Source organism: Tachypleus tridentatus, chromosome 7 (assembly GCF_004210375.1).
Source record: "Tachypleus tridentatus isolate NWPU-2018 chromosome 7, ASM421037v1, whole genome shotgun sequence".
In the NCBI taxonomy this organism is placed as follows: Eukaryota; Metazoa; Arthropoda; class Merostomata; order Xiphosura; family Limulidae; genus Tachypleus; species Tachypleus tridentatus.
Genome location: NC_134831.1, coordinates 123067031 through 123084564, shown reverse-complemented (window position 1 = coordinate 123084564; position 17534 = coordinate 123067031). Strand labels below are relative to the sequence as shown.

Genomic DNA, 17534 nt, shown 5'->3' with positions numbered 1-17534 from the left:
AAATTATATTTAAAAAAACTATATACTGTATGTTACTTTCTCTACCATAGCTCTATATGTGATGGGTCAAATCAACCAACCTCGTAAGCATCACTAAATTAAATAGTAAATCTAAATTACACCTCTCTAGGATGACTAAATTGTAAAAGGAAATCCCCAACTGTTTATCCCAAGTAGCTTAACACACAGTATACATCTATTTATACTTAATTTTGTTTTTATTGACCTTTGAACCACATTTTGTTCATAATCTCACCATAAGAGTTGAAAATGTAGCTCTTGTTACCATTTCAGATTACATAATGTAGGAGCTGCTTGACAACATACCTTGGGAAAAATGTTCTTTTGTTCATTATCTAGCATGATCAGTTTATATTTTAGTTACTTTTTATGGTAATAAATAATACACATAAAACCAAAAGTACAGTATTTACAACATGATTTTTTTTATTCTGTAGACTTAACCCTACTTTTAATAATAAACTAAAAATTGTAAAACTACATTAAACAAGTTTTATTTAATAAAATAATACAACTAAGAACACCAAATAACAAACAATATCCTATAACTAATTATTTTTGGCTTTCTACCCATGAAATGAAGGAGTCTATAACATCCAGCTGCTTAACAACACAATTCCCTCAATGAGAACAAATTTGATATTAAACTTCATAATAGACAATGCCCTGTACATAAAAACAATGTAATCAGTCATTTTATGGATTATGTCCTTGATTCTCTACTAGTTATATATAATATAAAACATCAGAGGACTATTAGCAATTTGTGAAGTAGAGGATGTGATAAGATGCCCAATTTTCTAGTGTATGGGCCCATAAACAAAAAAAGATTGAAGGATATAAACATTATACTCTGCTCAAGTAATATTTATGTTATAATAAATATCTCATTAAATTCCATATTTCTTGGAAGGGTCGGTACACAGAAGAGACAAAACCCTAAAGGTCAATGTCACAGTTCTCTTACTAAGGGAAAAAAAGATCTTTTAAAAATGTTTCCTTATAAAATAAAGAAATAAAACTTACATAATATTAAAAGATGATTAACTGTTCTTTATGCCAAGTTTATTTGCATATTTTAATAATAAAGTAGTTTAATTATATTTTTTTAACGTAACTCTAAGAGATTGCGACATGCATTTTGATCTACCTAATACGATAGGGTTAGCATCAAAACTGTTTTACACTTTCAAGTTTATTACTAAAACTGCTTTTGATAAGTCAACCTCAATCCTGCATATGAAACTAAATATTCTTGTTTTAAATACCGATGTGTATTATTTTACCATATGATTGAAAATTTTGTTTTTTCCCATTGATAACACAAACAAGAAAATTAATCCACTGAATTATCCTTACAAAATTAACAAATGTAACTTCCATGAAGACTTGTATTTAGAGATCAGATTTGTTTTTAATCAAGCTTAAGTCCTCTGTACCCTTGTTAATTAATGTATAAGTATATATAAATTTTGAAATTAATTTAATCTACCTAAAAGAATCTTAATCTATATACTTGAACACATAGTATATCTACATTTGCCAAGTTAAAAGATCACACTTGTTAGGGGGTGAATTCAAGTAACTTACAAGTCACTTATTCTAAATTTACTTCCAGAAACAACTAGAGCAAAGATAATTAAAGTTTCAAAAGATTACAGGTCTGCATAAACTAATAGTTATGCCAAACACACACAATTAAAATAGATTATTTCTTACTTGAGGCCAAAGCTTCTTTCTCATCTGCAGGAACCTTTGAAATCTTTCCTCCTTTGTACACGTAACTACCTTCCACTGATTTGAATTCTAAGTAGCGAGTTACTCCTGTATGGATGAGTAACTTTACCAACTGGCCTAGAAGAAGATTAAGAGAGTACAGTGAACTCTTCAAAACATTTATGAAGAGCACATTTATTGCATGTAAATAATTTCTGAAACATGACACAATGCACACATGCCTCTCAGTGATTAAAGTCCTACACCATACAGCTTTAAATTATGTTTATATTGTACATCAAGTATGACTGTACGGAACCATGATGCTATTTAATTTGTACATACTTTACCTTTCCAAGATAACATGAAATTCTGGAATAACCATTTCAGTCAACACTAAACACTTACAACTATTAAAGTATTGTGTAAATGAGAGAAATTTCACTCCTCGAGGTTTTATTACCACAGTTCCCTAACAAAATGTTATTACTAAACAGACATCTCATCTAATATGTAGGGTGATAACAAAAAATAAATTCACCAAATTGTTTTTAAATATGAGAATACAAGAAATGTAAAAAACATGCAAGTTATGTAATATCAAAAAAGTGGATCTCTACAAGTAAAAATCAGATGTTATTGTTTTTATTCTGTATGTATAGTGACTTAGCAAATCAAAAGTGAAACATAGTTGATTAAGGTAAATAAAATTCATCTGTTGTATGCTATGCTAAATATCTGGTGCTGCTATTTATACTGTTGATAGAACTGAAAAACAAGTCAATATTAAAAATGCTTTACAAATATTATTCATTAATTATAATAGATGTATCTGAATATAATAACTTACACAAAAAACTAAAGATTCACATTTACAAGTATAATGCCTAACATATCAGGAACAGAAAGTTCCATGTGAACCTACAAAAATAGCCAACCACACCTTAAGCCCTCACATGATTTTATTTCAAGGAAAGCTAGGGTATAGGCAAGTTTTTTTGGGAGGTTTTCTTTTTTCATGTATATAACAAGTCAACAAAATTATTTCCCTGTACTAACACATTATGCAATGAACATAATTTGAGAAATGTATAAACATGCTTGTACTCTTAAAACAAATGTGGAAAACAAATAAGCCATGAAGTGTATTGTTTGCTGAAAATACAAGCAAAACACTGCTGTAACAAGACTGTCTGCAGTGTGTGTGTGTGTGTGTGTGTGTGTGCATGCGCGTGTGTGCATGCGCATGCGTGCATGTCAACCAAATAACAGAAGGAGTGAGAAGGAAACCTGAATGTTTTATGCATGAAATACTGAAAATGAAAACATTTGTTACACCTGCACAGAAATAGACTAAATTTAAAAAATTCCTGTATTAATAGAAGGATGGAAACATATATTCACATATCACACAGAAATAACTATAACAGTAGATTACTGTTCACAAAACATGTGGAATCACTGTAGTAGCTGGAATATTGTGGATGTGTGCATTAAAACTTAGAGACCATTATTACATAAAATTCCTCTTAAAAAAAATAAACTTTATATTAGTGTATAGACCATTACTGAAAATTTTATTATAATTAAAAGGAAAGTTTATATTTAAACTGTTTATGGAAATAATCACGAAATATCTTGAACTGCTGTTTTCTACAAAATATGGTACCAAGGCAAACACAGATTAAAACATCTCTTTGTCTAAACAAAATTAGTTTGGTATATATGTAAAGAGAGTCAGTTGTGTTCTTGAGGAATTATCAAATAAACAGGATATTTGTAAAATATCAATTGTTTTTTTTAGTGTGAATCAATCACACTATGAATAAATATTTATATTCTTATATACTGAACATTAAGTTTCAACTTTTGAACATAACTGAAAAACATGTCAGCCTTGAGGCTATCTTTCATGCATGATACCACAAAGAGATACCATCATACACCTTCATGTATAACACACACACACACACACTAGATGCACTTCTATATTCTGTGAAAGTGTTCTGTTTCAACAGTACATAAAACCAAAGTTAATAATAAAAAATGTTATTTCTTGCTTTTGACGTTCGTGTCATGTTGTAGTCTACAATCAGACTGCATAATTCTTGTCATGAATCACGGCATATAAACATTTTACTAGTGCACTGACAGTGCAAATTGTGACGTTAAGAATCCCACATGTGACACGTCATTCTCATGTCTACTGACTGACTGATGGATAACACTACCCTTTAAGGGAAACAATGGATATTTAATCGTAAGTACAACTGGGCTTATCTGTCCTATACACAAAATTTTTTGGGTCAGTTAATAAATCTAAGGAAACACCAATTTATGTTATGATATACAAATTGTTCTGTGTTTAACTTTGTCATGTGAAATCACTATGAAGTTAAGATCACAGGCCTCAAGATAGTAGAAAAATTACTTTATTAAGTATGTACCAAGTCCATACATTAATGATTAACAAACGACCTCTTATCAAGTTATAAATTTACTTTAAATATTTCAAAAGGTCATACATGTTCAACATCGCATGTGTAGGTAATAAAAGGTATACATTCTGAAATAATTATTAGTTCCAACTAATTATAAAATGTAGAAATTACAAGTAGCTTAATTTTAACCCAAAAACTCAATTTCTTTTCACATCTATCTAAACATTTCCCAGACCATTAAGTTAAATTAAAGCAACTACAGTATAATTTCAAATTCACTACTTTAGATAAACAAACCTGCTTCAAATACTGAGATATTTGTTTATATATCAAATATATATTATTGTTAAAAGGCCTTATTCCTGTTACAATTACATTTTATACAGTATGCCTCAGTTAAGTTATTCATCAAAATCTGTGTACATTTCAAGTAATACTTATGTAAGTCAATTTCACCAATATAAAGTGTTTTGAACATAGCTAAACTGAACATTTTAGTTGGAACAACTATATAACTTAATACATTAAATTCATTTTAAATATATGGGCACCTTTACTTCTTTAAATATATGGACACCTTTACTTCTTTAAATATATGGGCACCTTTACTTCTTTAAATATATGGGCACCTTTACTTCTTTAAATATATGGGCACCTTTACTTCTTTAAATATATGGGCTTTACTTTTAAATATATGGGCACCTTTACTTCTTTAAATATATGGACACCTTTACTTCTTTAAATATATGGACACCTTTACTTCTTTAAATATATGGACACCTTTACTTCTTTAAATATATGGACACCTTTACTTCTTTAAATATATGGACACCTTTACTTCTTTAAATATATGGACACCTTTACTTCTTTCCTCATTGTTTTGTTCATGCAACTTTTCACACTCCACTTAATTTTACACAATTTGCAAAATGTCTTAAAAGTCTAAATTATCAAACTTACCATTAGCCATTAGAAATTTTGGTATAAGATCGACATTCCAGTCTCTAGATCTACCATATTCCTCCAAATGAGTGACAGGCATATTGAATTTTTCAAAAAGCTCCTCTAATGGGGTAATTGATGCACTTTCACCTCCATAATACTTGTTCCTATCCATATGCAAGACTTTCTTCCCACTTACAGAAAGCATTCCACTCAAAATACATTCCTAAAAAATTATAAATTATGTAAATATAAATATTATACTCAACATTGTTGTATAAGCGTTACTAGTACAAAACTTAAAACCACTAGAGGAAAAGTTACAAAGTATTATTTCATACAGTTTGACATTCCAAGTACACTCAAGCTTCTTGAACATGGCAAGTAGGACTTTTCATACAATACTATGCAACAAAGGCTGGGGGTACAACATACTGGTTGTGCAGACAACATAATAAACTTGACTTACCAGTACTGAAATTCTTTAGAGGTTAATGCTTATGTAAATAAGAATAATAATGTTGATTTGGTGTATCCATATTTTTAGAAGACATTTGATAAATGCTATACAAAAGTATATCCCAAAAATTCTATTTCTTAGATACAAGAGATAAGTTAATTTGGACTGAAAAATGGCTGGAAGGAAGAAGGCAGAGGTTTATTATAACTAGACTCCAATTAAAACTGGATTAATGCCACAAGACAGGTACCTCAAGACTCAGTGTTATGGACTTTTGTTTGTTCTTTCTCAGTTACACTAATGGCACAGATGTTCAATGAACTAATTTTTTTATTGTATCAATAACTTAAAATTATTTAACATATCCAACTATCATGTCATATATAAAACATGTTACTTTTGTTATTTCTGAGGGGATGCAATTAGTGTGATACTTAAGGATTCATTTTAAATTTGTAATATTGTATCACTCAACTGCAATATTTCAAAATCAACAGTTATAATACAAGTCAGTACTGCTTAGTATTTCTCTTTTTCCATGTGTCTACCGAGTCATAGTGACTGACCCACTATATGAAAATTAAAGTTGGGTGGGTGGTGAAGGAGATTAAGTATATTTAGTGCTTCTGGGATACGATACCTGAAAAGTACATACTTCAAGTGTGGGGGATTTTTATATTTTAACTAAAAGATTTAGATGCAGTAATTAAAAGTAACATAAGTCCTTCTACAGTGCATTAAGGTAAAGAAGTCCAATTATATAAAAGGTGGATATCTAACAATAGCAAGAAAGTAATGACAACCATAAGAATCTTCACGTGATATACACCACCAACAGTTACAGGCAAAACTGTTAACTCCAGAGAAAACCCAAGTTGTTTAAAGTGAAGCTGGTCAGTCCTACTAGTCAAGATACTCTCAGCAACAGTCCCCACAACATCACATTAGGATATCTGAATATTCCATAACGAGGAACAATTTAAACATTGTGTGTGGTAGTGAGAACTTAAGACTGAACAGTCTTCAAAAGATGACTTCCAGTCTCCTATCAAAATGGAAGAAAAAAAGGAATAATACCAGAAAAGACTGAAAGTTTCACTTTTTGGGACCCCAAACAACAAACACAAGAGTGAAGAACTCAAATATTAGAAATATTTTATCACTCATTAATAAAACTGGGAACTGAGATAATGGTTAATGAGCTTTGTGTCCAACCATCATAACATGAATTTTTATCAGATTAAATCTGTGTATAACCACTGATAATTAATACAGTGCAAACTCACTGAGAACAATTTCTCATGATAATGAATAACAAGAAACTAAACATTTAATGCTTTCATGATGTGGCAGGGGGTCAAAAGCCATATCACATTTGTTGATTTGTATTCACAATTTTATTGAACTACTATTTTATAAATTTATGTCAATAAGTTCTGGAATCAAACTGTAGCTTGTAATTCAAACTTTAATATTATATATTACTTAATTTCTTAAAAGTAAATATTAAAAGAACACATTCAAATATAGGTTTCAGTGAGTCACATAATATGTTGAAGACAGCACTTTCAAATTAGATGTTTGTAATGCCAAAATACTTATTCTCTAGTTTCATACAAATAAGAAATTCAAATTACTGATATTGACAAGCTAGAATTTAAAATAAGAACCTCATATCTTATTTTGCTGAGATGTGGCTTATGTACTGAATCAAACACAGTAGCACCATTCAACACTTTCCATATTTTTGAAATGGTCCCTTATATTTTCTTACTACAATATATGACATGTGAATAACCAATCAACAGCTTAGAACATCTTCAGAGTGGTTTTCTCAGCCATTTCAATCTGTGGAAAGGCTACCATGCTCTCTCAATCCAAGATTTCAATGAGGTAGATTGTCTTTAGTCCACTCAAAGTTTTTTTTTTTTTTTTTAAGTCTAAATATATCTTAGTTACTGAGCTTAAGAAATTATAATGGAATTCTATGATATCAGTATAATTTTTTTTATCATTTTATAGTTATTTAACTGCATTTGTAAAACCTTGAAAATTTTTGTTTGATATCCTCTGCATGCAAAATTTTGAAAGACTTAGCAACCTATGCCCAGCAGCAACTGAGAACAAAGGTGGTAGTGAGAAGAAATAATTGTTTGCTTTATATCTATGAAAGCTGTACATGTTTGCTTGGCATGACTAGAAGGTTAATATAGTAAAAATAAATATATATATGTAAATATATAGTGTTATGAGACAAACTACCTTGACTCAACATTTGTACTTGTGTTATAATCACGTAGTCATCAAGCATGAAAAACAGCATAATTCATATAATCATTTCCAAATTATTTTATGATGGTTATGAGGTTGGTTAAGTGACAGACCCCTACATACAGTACAGAAAATAATAATAGACTTACTAAAAACAAACATTTGAAATACATTTAAGAGGTTATAGAGATCACAAATAAGATTTTTGGGACAAAGAATATGTTTTTTTTTAATCTTAACATGAAATCACTTTGCACTCACATTAGTAACAAAACACTATTTTCACAAACATATCATTAACAAAAATATTTCATTTATAAAATCTGATTTTTGATTTGCACAATATTTGTAACCTTTAAAAAACATCTACAAAATTTTGTAAAAATACACATGTTGTATCAAAAGTTATAGTGCAAATACTTAATGTGTTCAAATGTGTAGACAAATGCGTATATTATAAAAAGCCCATAGCAAAAGGTTTAACTGCTAGCAATTCAATTTGCCAAAATATAAAAATTTGAATTTAGGGTTAAAGTTAAAAGCATCATTTTTTTTTTCTTCTAATTTCAAAAATCTAAGCAATGCAGGCCCACATTTATTGGTCATTATGTAGACAAAAAGTTTGTGTGTTAAGGTAAAGACCAAATGCTTTGAAATAAGAATTCAGTATCACAACTTATATCAAGCAAGTACACCAAGTATGACAATCATAAAACTAGCATACCGGATTAACATAGCTGTTCTGTATCTCAAGTTTTGTATAAGACTACACACAAGGAAACTTGTGTCCCTAACTGACTGTAAAAATGTGGTTTAACTAGATGTACACTTTCAACTCCATCGCTAACTAAGCGTAACACATTTATCAAATAACAATCGCATGCAACAAGAAATCAATCGTACTTCGAAACCCTAACCCATAAAAACTACCCCTAAAACCAACAGCAAATCTAAAAACTTTCAAATGTTATATTTATGTACATCTGCTCAGATGGATTTTGGGGTAAGAAAAAAATACCAAAAGACATAGAAAAAAAATCTAAGAAAAGTGTTCATTTTTTTATTATTAATATTTACCTACTACAGTTTTTTGATTTCTGGTTTAATACCTTAAAAGTCAATTATTTTAGTCTGGACGACCAAAAATGTTGCACCCAAAATGGTAATCATTCCCATATTTGCCTCCTGATTAACCCTTTTGCAATGAGTTTTAGTATAAAGCATACAAGTTCATATACATATTTTCAAATGTTAAATATTCATACTATAACTTTTAATGCATTACGATATCTTCACAAAGTTTGAAAGATGTTTAGTAAACATTACAAGTCTTCTGTACATGAAAAATTAGGTTATTTAATGACGTATTTTTACAATAAGATTTGTTTATAAATATATCATGCCTTTGAAATCATTTGATGCTTGCTATAAGTAACTAAGTCTTACCAAATTTTGCACATGGAGGATGTGAACTAAAATAAATTGCAACATCAATACTACAAAATTCCCTTATAATTTATCAAGCTTAGTAATTAAGCTGCATTTGGGTCTTAAAAAATTATGAAATTTTGAGCTCGGTAGAGACTTACCTTGAAAATTGAAATTAACTAACAGATCATACTAAAACTTGAATTATTATATACAATTTGACACCAAACTTACTGACATACATTCATAAATAGTAGTTCAATAAAATTTTGAATGCAGTCAACAAATGTGATGACATGGCCTTTGACCTGTGACCCATAGCAATAGGATTAATTCTATGTAAAATAATTAACCATTTGCTTACAGGAACCTCAAAATGTACACAACCCTTTATTACACAGTTACACTAAACTTAAGTATAGATTTAATTTCTTAATTACAAAAGAAAAATTTGTTGAATGTTCAAAATCTTCACTTCCCTCTGTCACATGGTAGGCTTCTGATTTGACTTCTGATCCCATTCTACTTTTCTTTCTACCCTAATAAGGGTTTCAGAATATCCAACTAATTGTAAACACATAATGTAGACAATGGCAAGACAAAATATGAATGTATATTCTTCTTGCTTTACCACTGTTTTGGCACCTATATACCCTCCTGTCTTTAGAGGTCTTATAATTCTCGATAATATTCCCGTTTCACATTTTTATAACCTATAGAAAGAGCAAAATTCAATGCACTATTCTCTTGCTTTTCTTTGTATTCCAACTGGCAAAGAAAACAGTTTCCAACAAAATATTATTCTGTATTGAAAGAAGTCACTGTTTCAAGAAGCAATGGATTTTTTTATAAAAACTTATGTATGACTTATTTAGAAACGAGTAAATTACAAATGTTTGAGGGCATTCTATTCAACTGACCAAAAGACCTCATGTGTTTCAAAGTGCATAAATTATTTTGCAGACAGCCAACAGTGTGAAAAGGTAGCTTCGTCAGAGTAAATTACCACGTATAGATTGTAGGCCTCACAGGTAAACATTTGGAACTAATGAAACAGCAACAAAACAATATACCAGTCAAAATTTCTGATAGTTGAAATAACGTTGGTGGATAAAGTTTTTAAAATTTGATTTCAAAAAACTGGCCACAGATGTCAAATATTTAAATCTGGTGAAAGTGGTAGCCAAGTTAGGGTCCCAAAGTACTTCTAATGTTCTTTCAATTACATTATCATTTTCAGTGGTATAAACATACATTTTCTTCCTGAACCAGGAGAGATTGGATAATTTTCAGTTAATACTTTTGCTATGGGCTTGATATAGTACACATTCATCTACACATTTGCACACTAAGTATTTGCACTATAAATTTTGATACAGCATGTATATCTTCACAAAATTTGATAGACTTTCAATAAAGGTTACACGTGTATTGCATACAAAAAAAATTAGATCTTTTAGCACAATATTTTTTACTAAAGATTTGTTTCTGAAAATAAGAGTTTTATTTCTAGTTTGAATGCAAAGTGATTTCTTGTTATGATTAAAATATCTACTTGTCAAAAATATTAAATATTTGAATAATTTCTAAAACATCCTGAATACATTTCAAACATTTGTTTTCTGTTAAACCTATTTTCTACACACTATGTGAGGTCTATCACTTAACCAACCACAAAACCATCATAAAAAATTAAAAAATATAAATGTATTTTTTCATGCTAAAATGACAAGATATTAAAACACAAAAATATAAATGTTTAGTTTAAACAGTTTAAGTCTCATAACGCTATATATTTACATTATTATATGGACCTTACAGACAAGATTACATAAATTGCATTGACATAAAGCAAAAATTATATCTTCTCAATACGACGTCTGTCTTCGGTTATTGATAGTTTGCTAAGCCTTTTAAAATTTCGCATAGGGAAGATACCAAAGTTCTGTTTTATATACACACAGTTAACTAACAAAAAAATCATAAGTAACTACACTGACACCATAGAATTCCACTATAATTTATTACTCTCACTAACTAAGACATATTTACATTTAAAAAAAATATGAAACTTCGAGAAGACTAAAGATAATCCACTTCATTGAAATCTTGGATCGAGAGAACAAGGTAACTTTTTCAAAGATTAAAATGGTTGAGAAAACCACTCTGGGAGCATTCTAAGCTGTTGATTGGTTATTCACATGTCACATACTGTAGTAAGAGTATATAAGGGACCGTTTCATAAAATGGAAAGAGTTGAACAGTGCTACTGCATCTGATTTAGTACATAAGGCATATCTTAGGAATATAAAAAGATATGAGATTCTAATTTTATATTCTAGCTTGTAGTAACTTGAGTTTCTAATTTGTATGAAACTCGAGAATTAGTGTTTTGACATAACACCTAATTTTAAACAGTGCTGCATTCAACATATCACGAAACTCAGTAAAATCTATATTTAAATGTGTTACTTTAATATTTACTTTTAAATTAAGAAATTAAGTAACACATAATATTAAAGTTTGAATAATTAGCTGCAAGTTGATTCCAAACTTAGACATAAATTCATAAAATAGTTGTTCAATAAAATTTTTAATACAAGTTAACAAATGCAACAACATGGCTTTTGACTTGCTACCACTCGCAAAAGGGTTAACCCTTTTCTGCCCTCACCTTTCAGTGAGATCAAAGGGCCTCAGCTGATTCAACAAAAAGTTGCTTATATCATTACAAAGCCTCCATTGTGCTAAACCATTAGCACAATACACCAAGGTCTGCAAGCTTCTATGGGTTTTAGCCACACTTAAATGAGAATATAATAAAACTATCTATTCAAGCCATATTCACCAATTTCTGGACAATTTTTTTATATTTCTGACACTACTTTATTTGGGTTGTCACAATTTTTGTGTTAATGGAGGTTTCTGAATGATAGACCTACCATGTTAACATATCTTATGCAGTTCCCTTGAAGCTATTTTGACCAAGATTGGATGTTCTCGGCAACATTAAATTCACAAACACTTTAGATGATTCAATCTTTGGTTTTCACCTCACTGCTCATGTTATTGCTTGTCTATCATGATGTGTCAACTTATTTTAGCACTATTATTTTTGTCTAATGTGGTTTTATTTTTCAATATCTGTGATGACATCACTTTCAACAACATTCCCTGGTGTACACATTTACAGCTTCAGGTATTCATATAATTAAAAATGTTAGAATCCTGCTACTCTGAAAATCTTGGGATCTTTTTTAACTTGGTTAGTAAAGTTGGTAAATTTATAGCCCTTTTCAAATTAAAACAACAATATATTCATATACAAAGATCTTCAAAGAGTTGAGATGTTTTAATACTTTGTTTAAATTGTGTCAACTTTTTAACCCTTTGTTTTTCTTTTTTAAAAAAGACAATGTATTTACAGAGCTTGGCATGTCATGAAACCTGGGACTTTTGTTTATTAATATAACAGCTTTATACGACTTGTCCCTTCATTCTGACATGTAACAGCTTTATCGACTTGTCCCTTCATTCTGACATGTAACAGCTTTATAAGACTTGTCCCTTCATTCTGACATGTAACAGCTTTATACGACTTGTCCCTTCATTCTGACATGTAACAGCTTTATCGACTTGTCCCTTCATTCTGACATGTAACAGCTTTATCGACTTGTCCTTCATTCTGACATGTAACAGCTTTATCGACTTGTCCTTCATTCTGACATGTAACAGCTTTATCGACTTGTCCTTCATTCTGACATGTAACAGCTTTATCGACTTGTCCCTTCATTCTGACATGTAACAGCTTTATCACGACTTGTCCCTTCATTCTGACATGTAACAGCTTTATACGACTTGTCCCTTCATTCTGACATGTAACAGCTTTATACGACTTGTCCTTCATTCTGACATGTAACAGCTTTATACGACTTGTCCCTTCATTCTGACATGTAACAGCTTTATCACGACTTGTCCCTTCATTCTGACATGTAACAGCTTTATACGACTTGTCCCTTCATTCTGACATGTAACAGCTTTATACGACTTGTCCCTTCATTCTGACATGTAACAGCTTTATACGACTTGTCCCTTCATTCTGACATGTAACAGCTTTATCGACTTGTCCCTTCATTCTGACATGTAACAGCTTTATCGACTTGTCCCTTCATTCTGACATGTAACAGCTTTATACGACTTGTCCCTTCATTCTGACATTTAACAGCTTTATACGACTTGTCCCTTCATTCTGACATATAACAGCTTTAAATGGCTTGTCCCTTCGTTGTAACATTGCTATTTTTATTACCTGGAAATTGTTTTAATCATATGACCACCTTTTGTTTTAAATTAATATTGTTCGTAAAACAAAGCTTGATTTTATATCACAGCAATTTTCAATATGTATGGGTTAAAGAATAGAAGTAACAAAGGAAAGAATAACTTAAAGTTAGAAAACTGACAATTTTAAAAAGTTTCATAGTCTGGGTATATGTACCCCACCCATCCCAAAACTAGGGGCCTACAGACTGCTACACAGTAAGGTCCTAGGTTATCTGAGATTCATTATGGTTTAATTTCTGTACTGCTGAGGTGCCTTTTCACACAAATTTTTAACCAAAAAACTGATAATTATAATCTTTGAACAAGCTGCATAGTCTGACAATAATGCTCATTAAATATGTAAGTAGCCATTTTCTTCAGTCATTTTAACTTCCTCTGTGAATTAGCAAATTCTGCTCAATCAAGTTACAATTTATAAAATATTGAAAATTCCAGTTTTGAATGTTTACTACTAGATACTGTCAGTAACATTACGACTTCATACTCAACAATTCCAACTCGAACAACAATACTTAACCAAATATTGTATCACTGAACAAAACATATTAACCTACGTGCATACCCAAGAAAACCCTCACCCCAAAATTAACACGTAGTAGAGGTACTGTAACACATGGGACTGTCATTTTTTTAACATTATTATTAACCTTAATGGACTTAACAGTTTGAAGAGAAAACTAAGTTAGCACTGTGTTAATAGCTTTAATACATTTTCAAAATTGTTTAAGCAACAAACACTTTATTTTCATGCTAGACTCCTAGTGATAAGATGCAGCATTAGAGAGCTCAAAATACAGCTTAGTTGTTAAGTTTAATAAATTAGTGAAATTTTACAGTACTGATATGGTAATTTATGTTTTTTGGTTACTTCAAAAGAGTAAATATGTATAGATATATTGCTTCTAATCTTCCACGTGCAAAATGTGATAAGGCTTAGCAACTTGCAGGGTGTTAGAAAGTCACTGTGCACTTATATATTTATTAACAGACAAAACTGCACAGTGACTTTCCAAACACCCTATACAGCAAGCAGTAAACTAGTAGAAAGTTAATAACTAGAAAAAAAATTGAAATTTAAGAATTTATAAACAATAATAATACATTATATATACACACACATATATATATAATGTAACATGACTGATTTATAAAGTACAAGTCCACTAAAATACAGCCAATACAGGTCACTTTATAAAGGCCAGTTTTATACTCTTGGACACAGTTACATGATTGCACTTATGCCACATCACTGTGTTAGCCAGGTACGGATGAAAGGTTGATATAATAAAAATAATAAATACATATAAATGAATAATGTTGTAAGCTATTCTGACTAAACATTTAATTTTGTGTTATAATCTATATTTATTTTATGATATTTTTTATGGTGGTCATAAGATTATTCAAATTAACCCAAACTGTACATAAATAAAGTAGTGAAATAACACAACATAATATTTTTATCTAAAAAAAAACATTTGATAATTATCTTGAGGTTATAAAGATTTTGCAAGTACAATTGGAAAGTATTCTGACGCATAAAAGTATTTTTAACCATAATATAGAGATTGCTTCGCATATTGGATAGTAAACATTCAAAATGAAAAACAAAAATTTAAAAAATCTTAAATTTTAGTTTCAAAAATCTGATATTTTGTGTACGAAAGTCTCGTAAGGTTTACTAATAACGTCAACAATTTTGAGAAGATAAATTTACTGTTATAATTTAAAAGTTATGGCATGGAAAATGTAAGAAATTATTGAGGCCAGTCCCTGGGATCTGGCACATGCTGAGAAAGTTTATATTATGTATATGATGTTAAGTGTATGTAGATCTATTCAGAAGCATAAATAATTGTACGTCACCATTTATAACCGCCATCACAATACCTCACATTTACCCAAAACTAAAGTTCAGTCTTGTACGCTTATGGTGGCGTCCTTTTTCTAAACTGCAGATATGGGAACACAATTAACAATGAAGAGCAACTATATTCCAACTTTCTGAATGCCTCAGATTGGTTCTTAAAAATTAAATTAAAAGAAACAAATCACGAAATTCAGTGAAAATTAAATGACCCAAAGAAGCATCATGTCGAATACAAAGGCAAAAAAAAAGATGCACTCAGTTTCTAAGGGAAGTAATACACACTCAAACTCTAATTTCTCTGAGACTAACGACAAATTTTAAGTTAACTTTCCTTGCATGCCCAATCCTCTCTTTCGATGCTAGGCCTAAATTAAGCCGCAAAAGAATTAAAAAGTCGAGCTGGTGTTAGCATCTTTAAATTATAGTATGTGATCTCCTACCTTTAAACCAGTTCCCAATACAATTACGTCGTACTCTTCATCCATATTTGCAGAAAGGAAGACAAAAACTTAACCCTACTGTAGTCAAAAGAAGTACTAATACTGGGCAATACGGTTTTATACCGGCAATCCCAGGTTTCCACCCACTAACACTTTCCACACATGAACGTAACAGTTTTCACCGATGAATCGCTGACCAAACCAATGTCTGCTCCAGCGTAATTCAGCTGTTGTGTGGCCTTAAAGGTGTAGATTGTTCGACATCCGCTAAAACATATAGTTCCAAACATATGAATTACTTTATGCTAGAAGTCGTAATAAATAATAAGCACAATCAAACACGTTGCATTAGACAATGTTTTGACTATAATTTCCTATTTTATTTTAAAATTTGTTTTCGTATGTTGATTATTCATATACTTACAAAGAAATGTAAATTGAAAACTTTGTCGCAAGAGGGTTCTGAGAAAATACCTTTCATGAACATGTAAAAACTAAGATTCACTTTGACTGTAAATAAATACATGTGTATGCCAATATATGTATGCAGGTGAGTGTCTGTTAAAGCTGGTTGATAAGACTTTAAATTAAGTGCTTTATATTTGTTTGTTTTACCCAGAAACAATATAATTGTACCTATTACATGGAACTACAGTATGTATGTGCACTTGAAATATGTAATTAAAAAATCCAGGTCTGCTAATATACATATACATACAGGATGAAGCGTGATGATTCAGAACTGTAGTATTTAACAATCACACTTTCCAAGGTGGTATAAATGACACGGAAGATTGTATCATTCTTGTTAACTTATTACGTCTGCAAATTTTAGCTTAAATTCCCTTGTCACATTCTAATCCTTTCAGACGTATAAGAACTTTATGTACTAATTTCAACCAGTATAAACGCTCTCAGAAATACATGCGGAAATAAAACGTTATTTATTTGATTAATGTTACAATTTCTAGGCTATAAATTTTTTCATAGTCGTAAGTACCCTAACTGTCATCGTTTGGCATTTGAACTTAAAACATGCAAATAAAAGAAAACGTATACTTTTTTTTTTTCCCAAGAATCTTGTAAACTTCCTTTGCTCTAGATCAGGGGTGTGCAACAGGCGGCCCGCGGGCCACAACCCGGCCCGCCAAGCCATTTAGTGTGGCCCTAGTTGTTGTAATCTAACCATGTGGCCTGATCTGTAATCCAACGCAAATGGAATATTTTTAAAAGCATCGATCCTACGGGATTCCCAGGCTTCGACTCGACAAACTTCTAAAATTATCTTTGCTAGAGAGGAGCAGGCCGAATTCGATTGGTCGGCCTCCTTAGGGCATGAATAGGTGACGTGCACTAGCACTATTGTCTACGACTCAACGTCATGTCCTGAACCTCGCCTTCGCCCGCTGACGACAATTTTTCCTAACCTCTGCTGTCCGTCATTCATTATTGGTAAAAATTTTATTTCCTTTTACAGTTACTACAAGAGATTGAAGGTAAATTGATTATTATTTAGCATATTGTTGTGACTTTACTGAATTTATTAAAATTTTTGCTTTCAGATGCATCTGATTCTATGTACAGTGTGACCTCGTTATTCG

The 17534-nt window shown here is 30.7% G+C and overlaps 1 protein-coding gene across 1 annotated transcript; it reads right to left on the bottom strand.

Annotated features, from left to right (window-relative positions):
• Positions 1–1178: 1178 nt before the first annotated feature.
• LOC143258095 (rab GDP dissociation inhibitor beta-like) lies at positions 1179–16167 on the bottom strand. Its single transcript, XM_076517115.1, has 3 exons — positions 15934–16167; positions 5139–5346; positions 1179–1875 (listed from the first exon to the last, which is right to left on the bottom strand). Exons 1-3 carry the CDS (start codon positions 15976–15978, stop codon positions 1730–1732), a joined length of 399 nt encoding a protein of 132 aa, XP_076373230.1. The 5' UTR covers positions 15979–16167; the 3' UTR covers positions 1179–1729.
• Positions 16168–17534: the final 1367 nt, after the last annotated feature.

Excerpts from the sequence above, each read along its gene's own strand:
- LOC143258095 (XM_076517115.1), bottom strand. The coding sequence starts at position 15,978 with ATGGATGAAGAGTACGACGTAATTGTATTGGGAACTGGTTTAAAG. Across the intron at positions 5,347-15,933 it reads TATTGGGAACTGGTTTAAAG|GAATGTATTTTGAGTGGAAT; the intron begins GTAGGAGATCAC and ends ATAATTTTTTAG. Across the intron at positions 1,876-5,138 it reads AAAATTTCTAATGGCTAATG|GCCAGTTGGTAAAGTTACTC; the intron begins GTAAGTTTGATA and ends ATCTTCTTCTAG.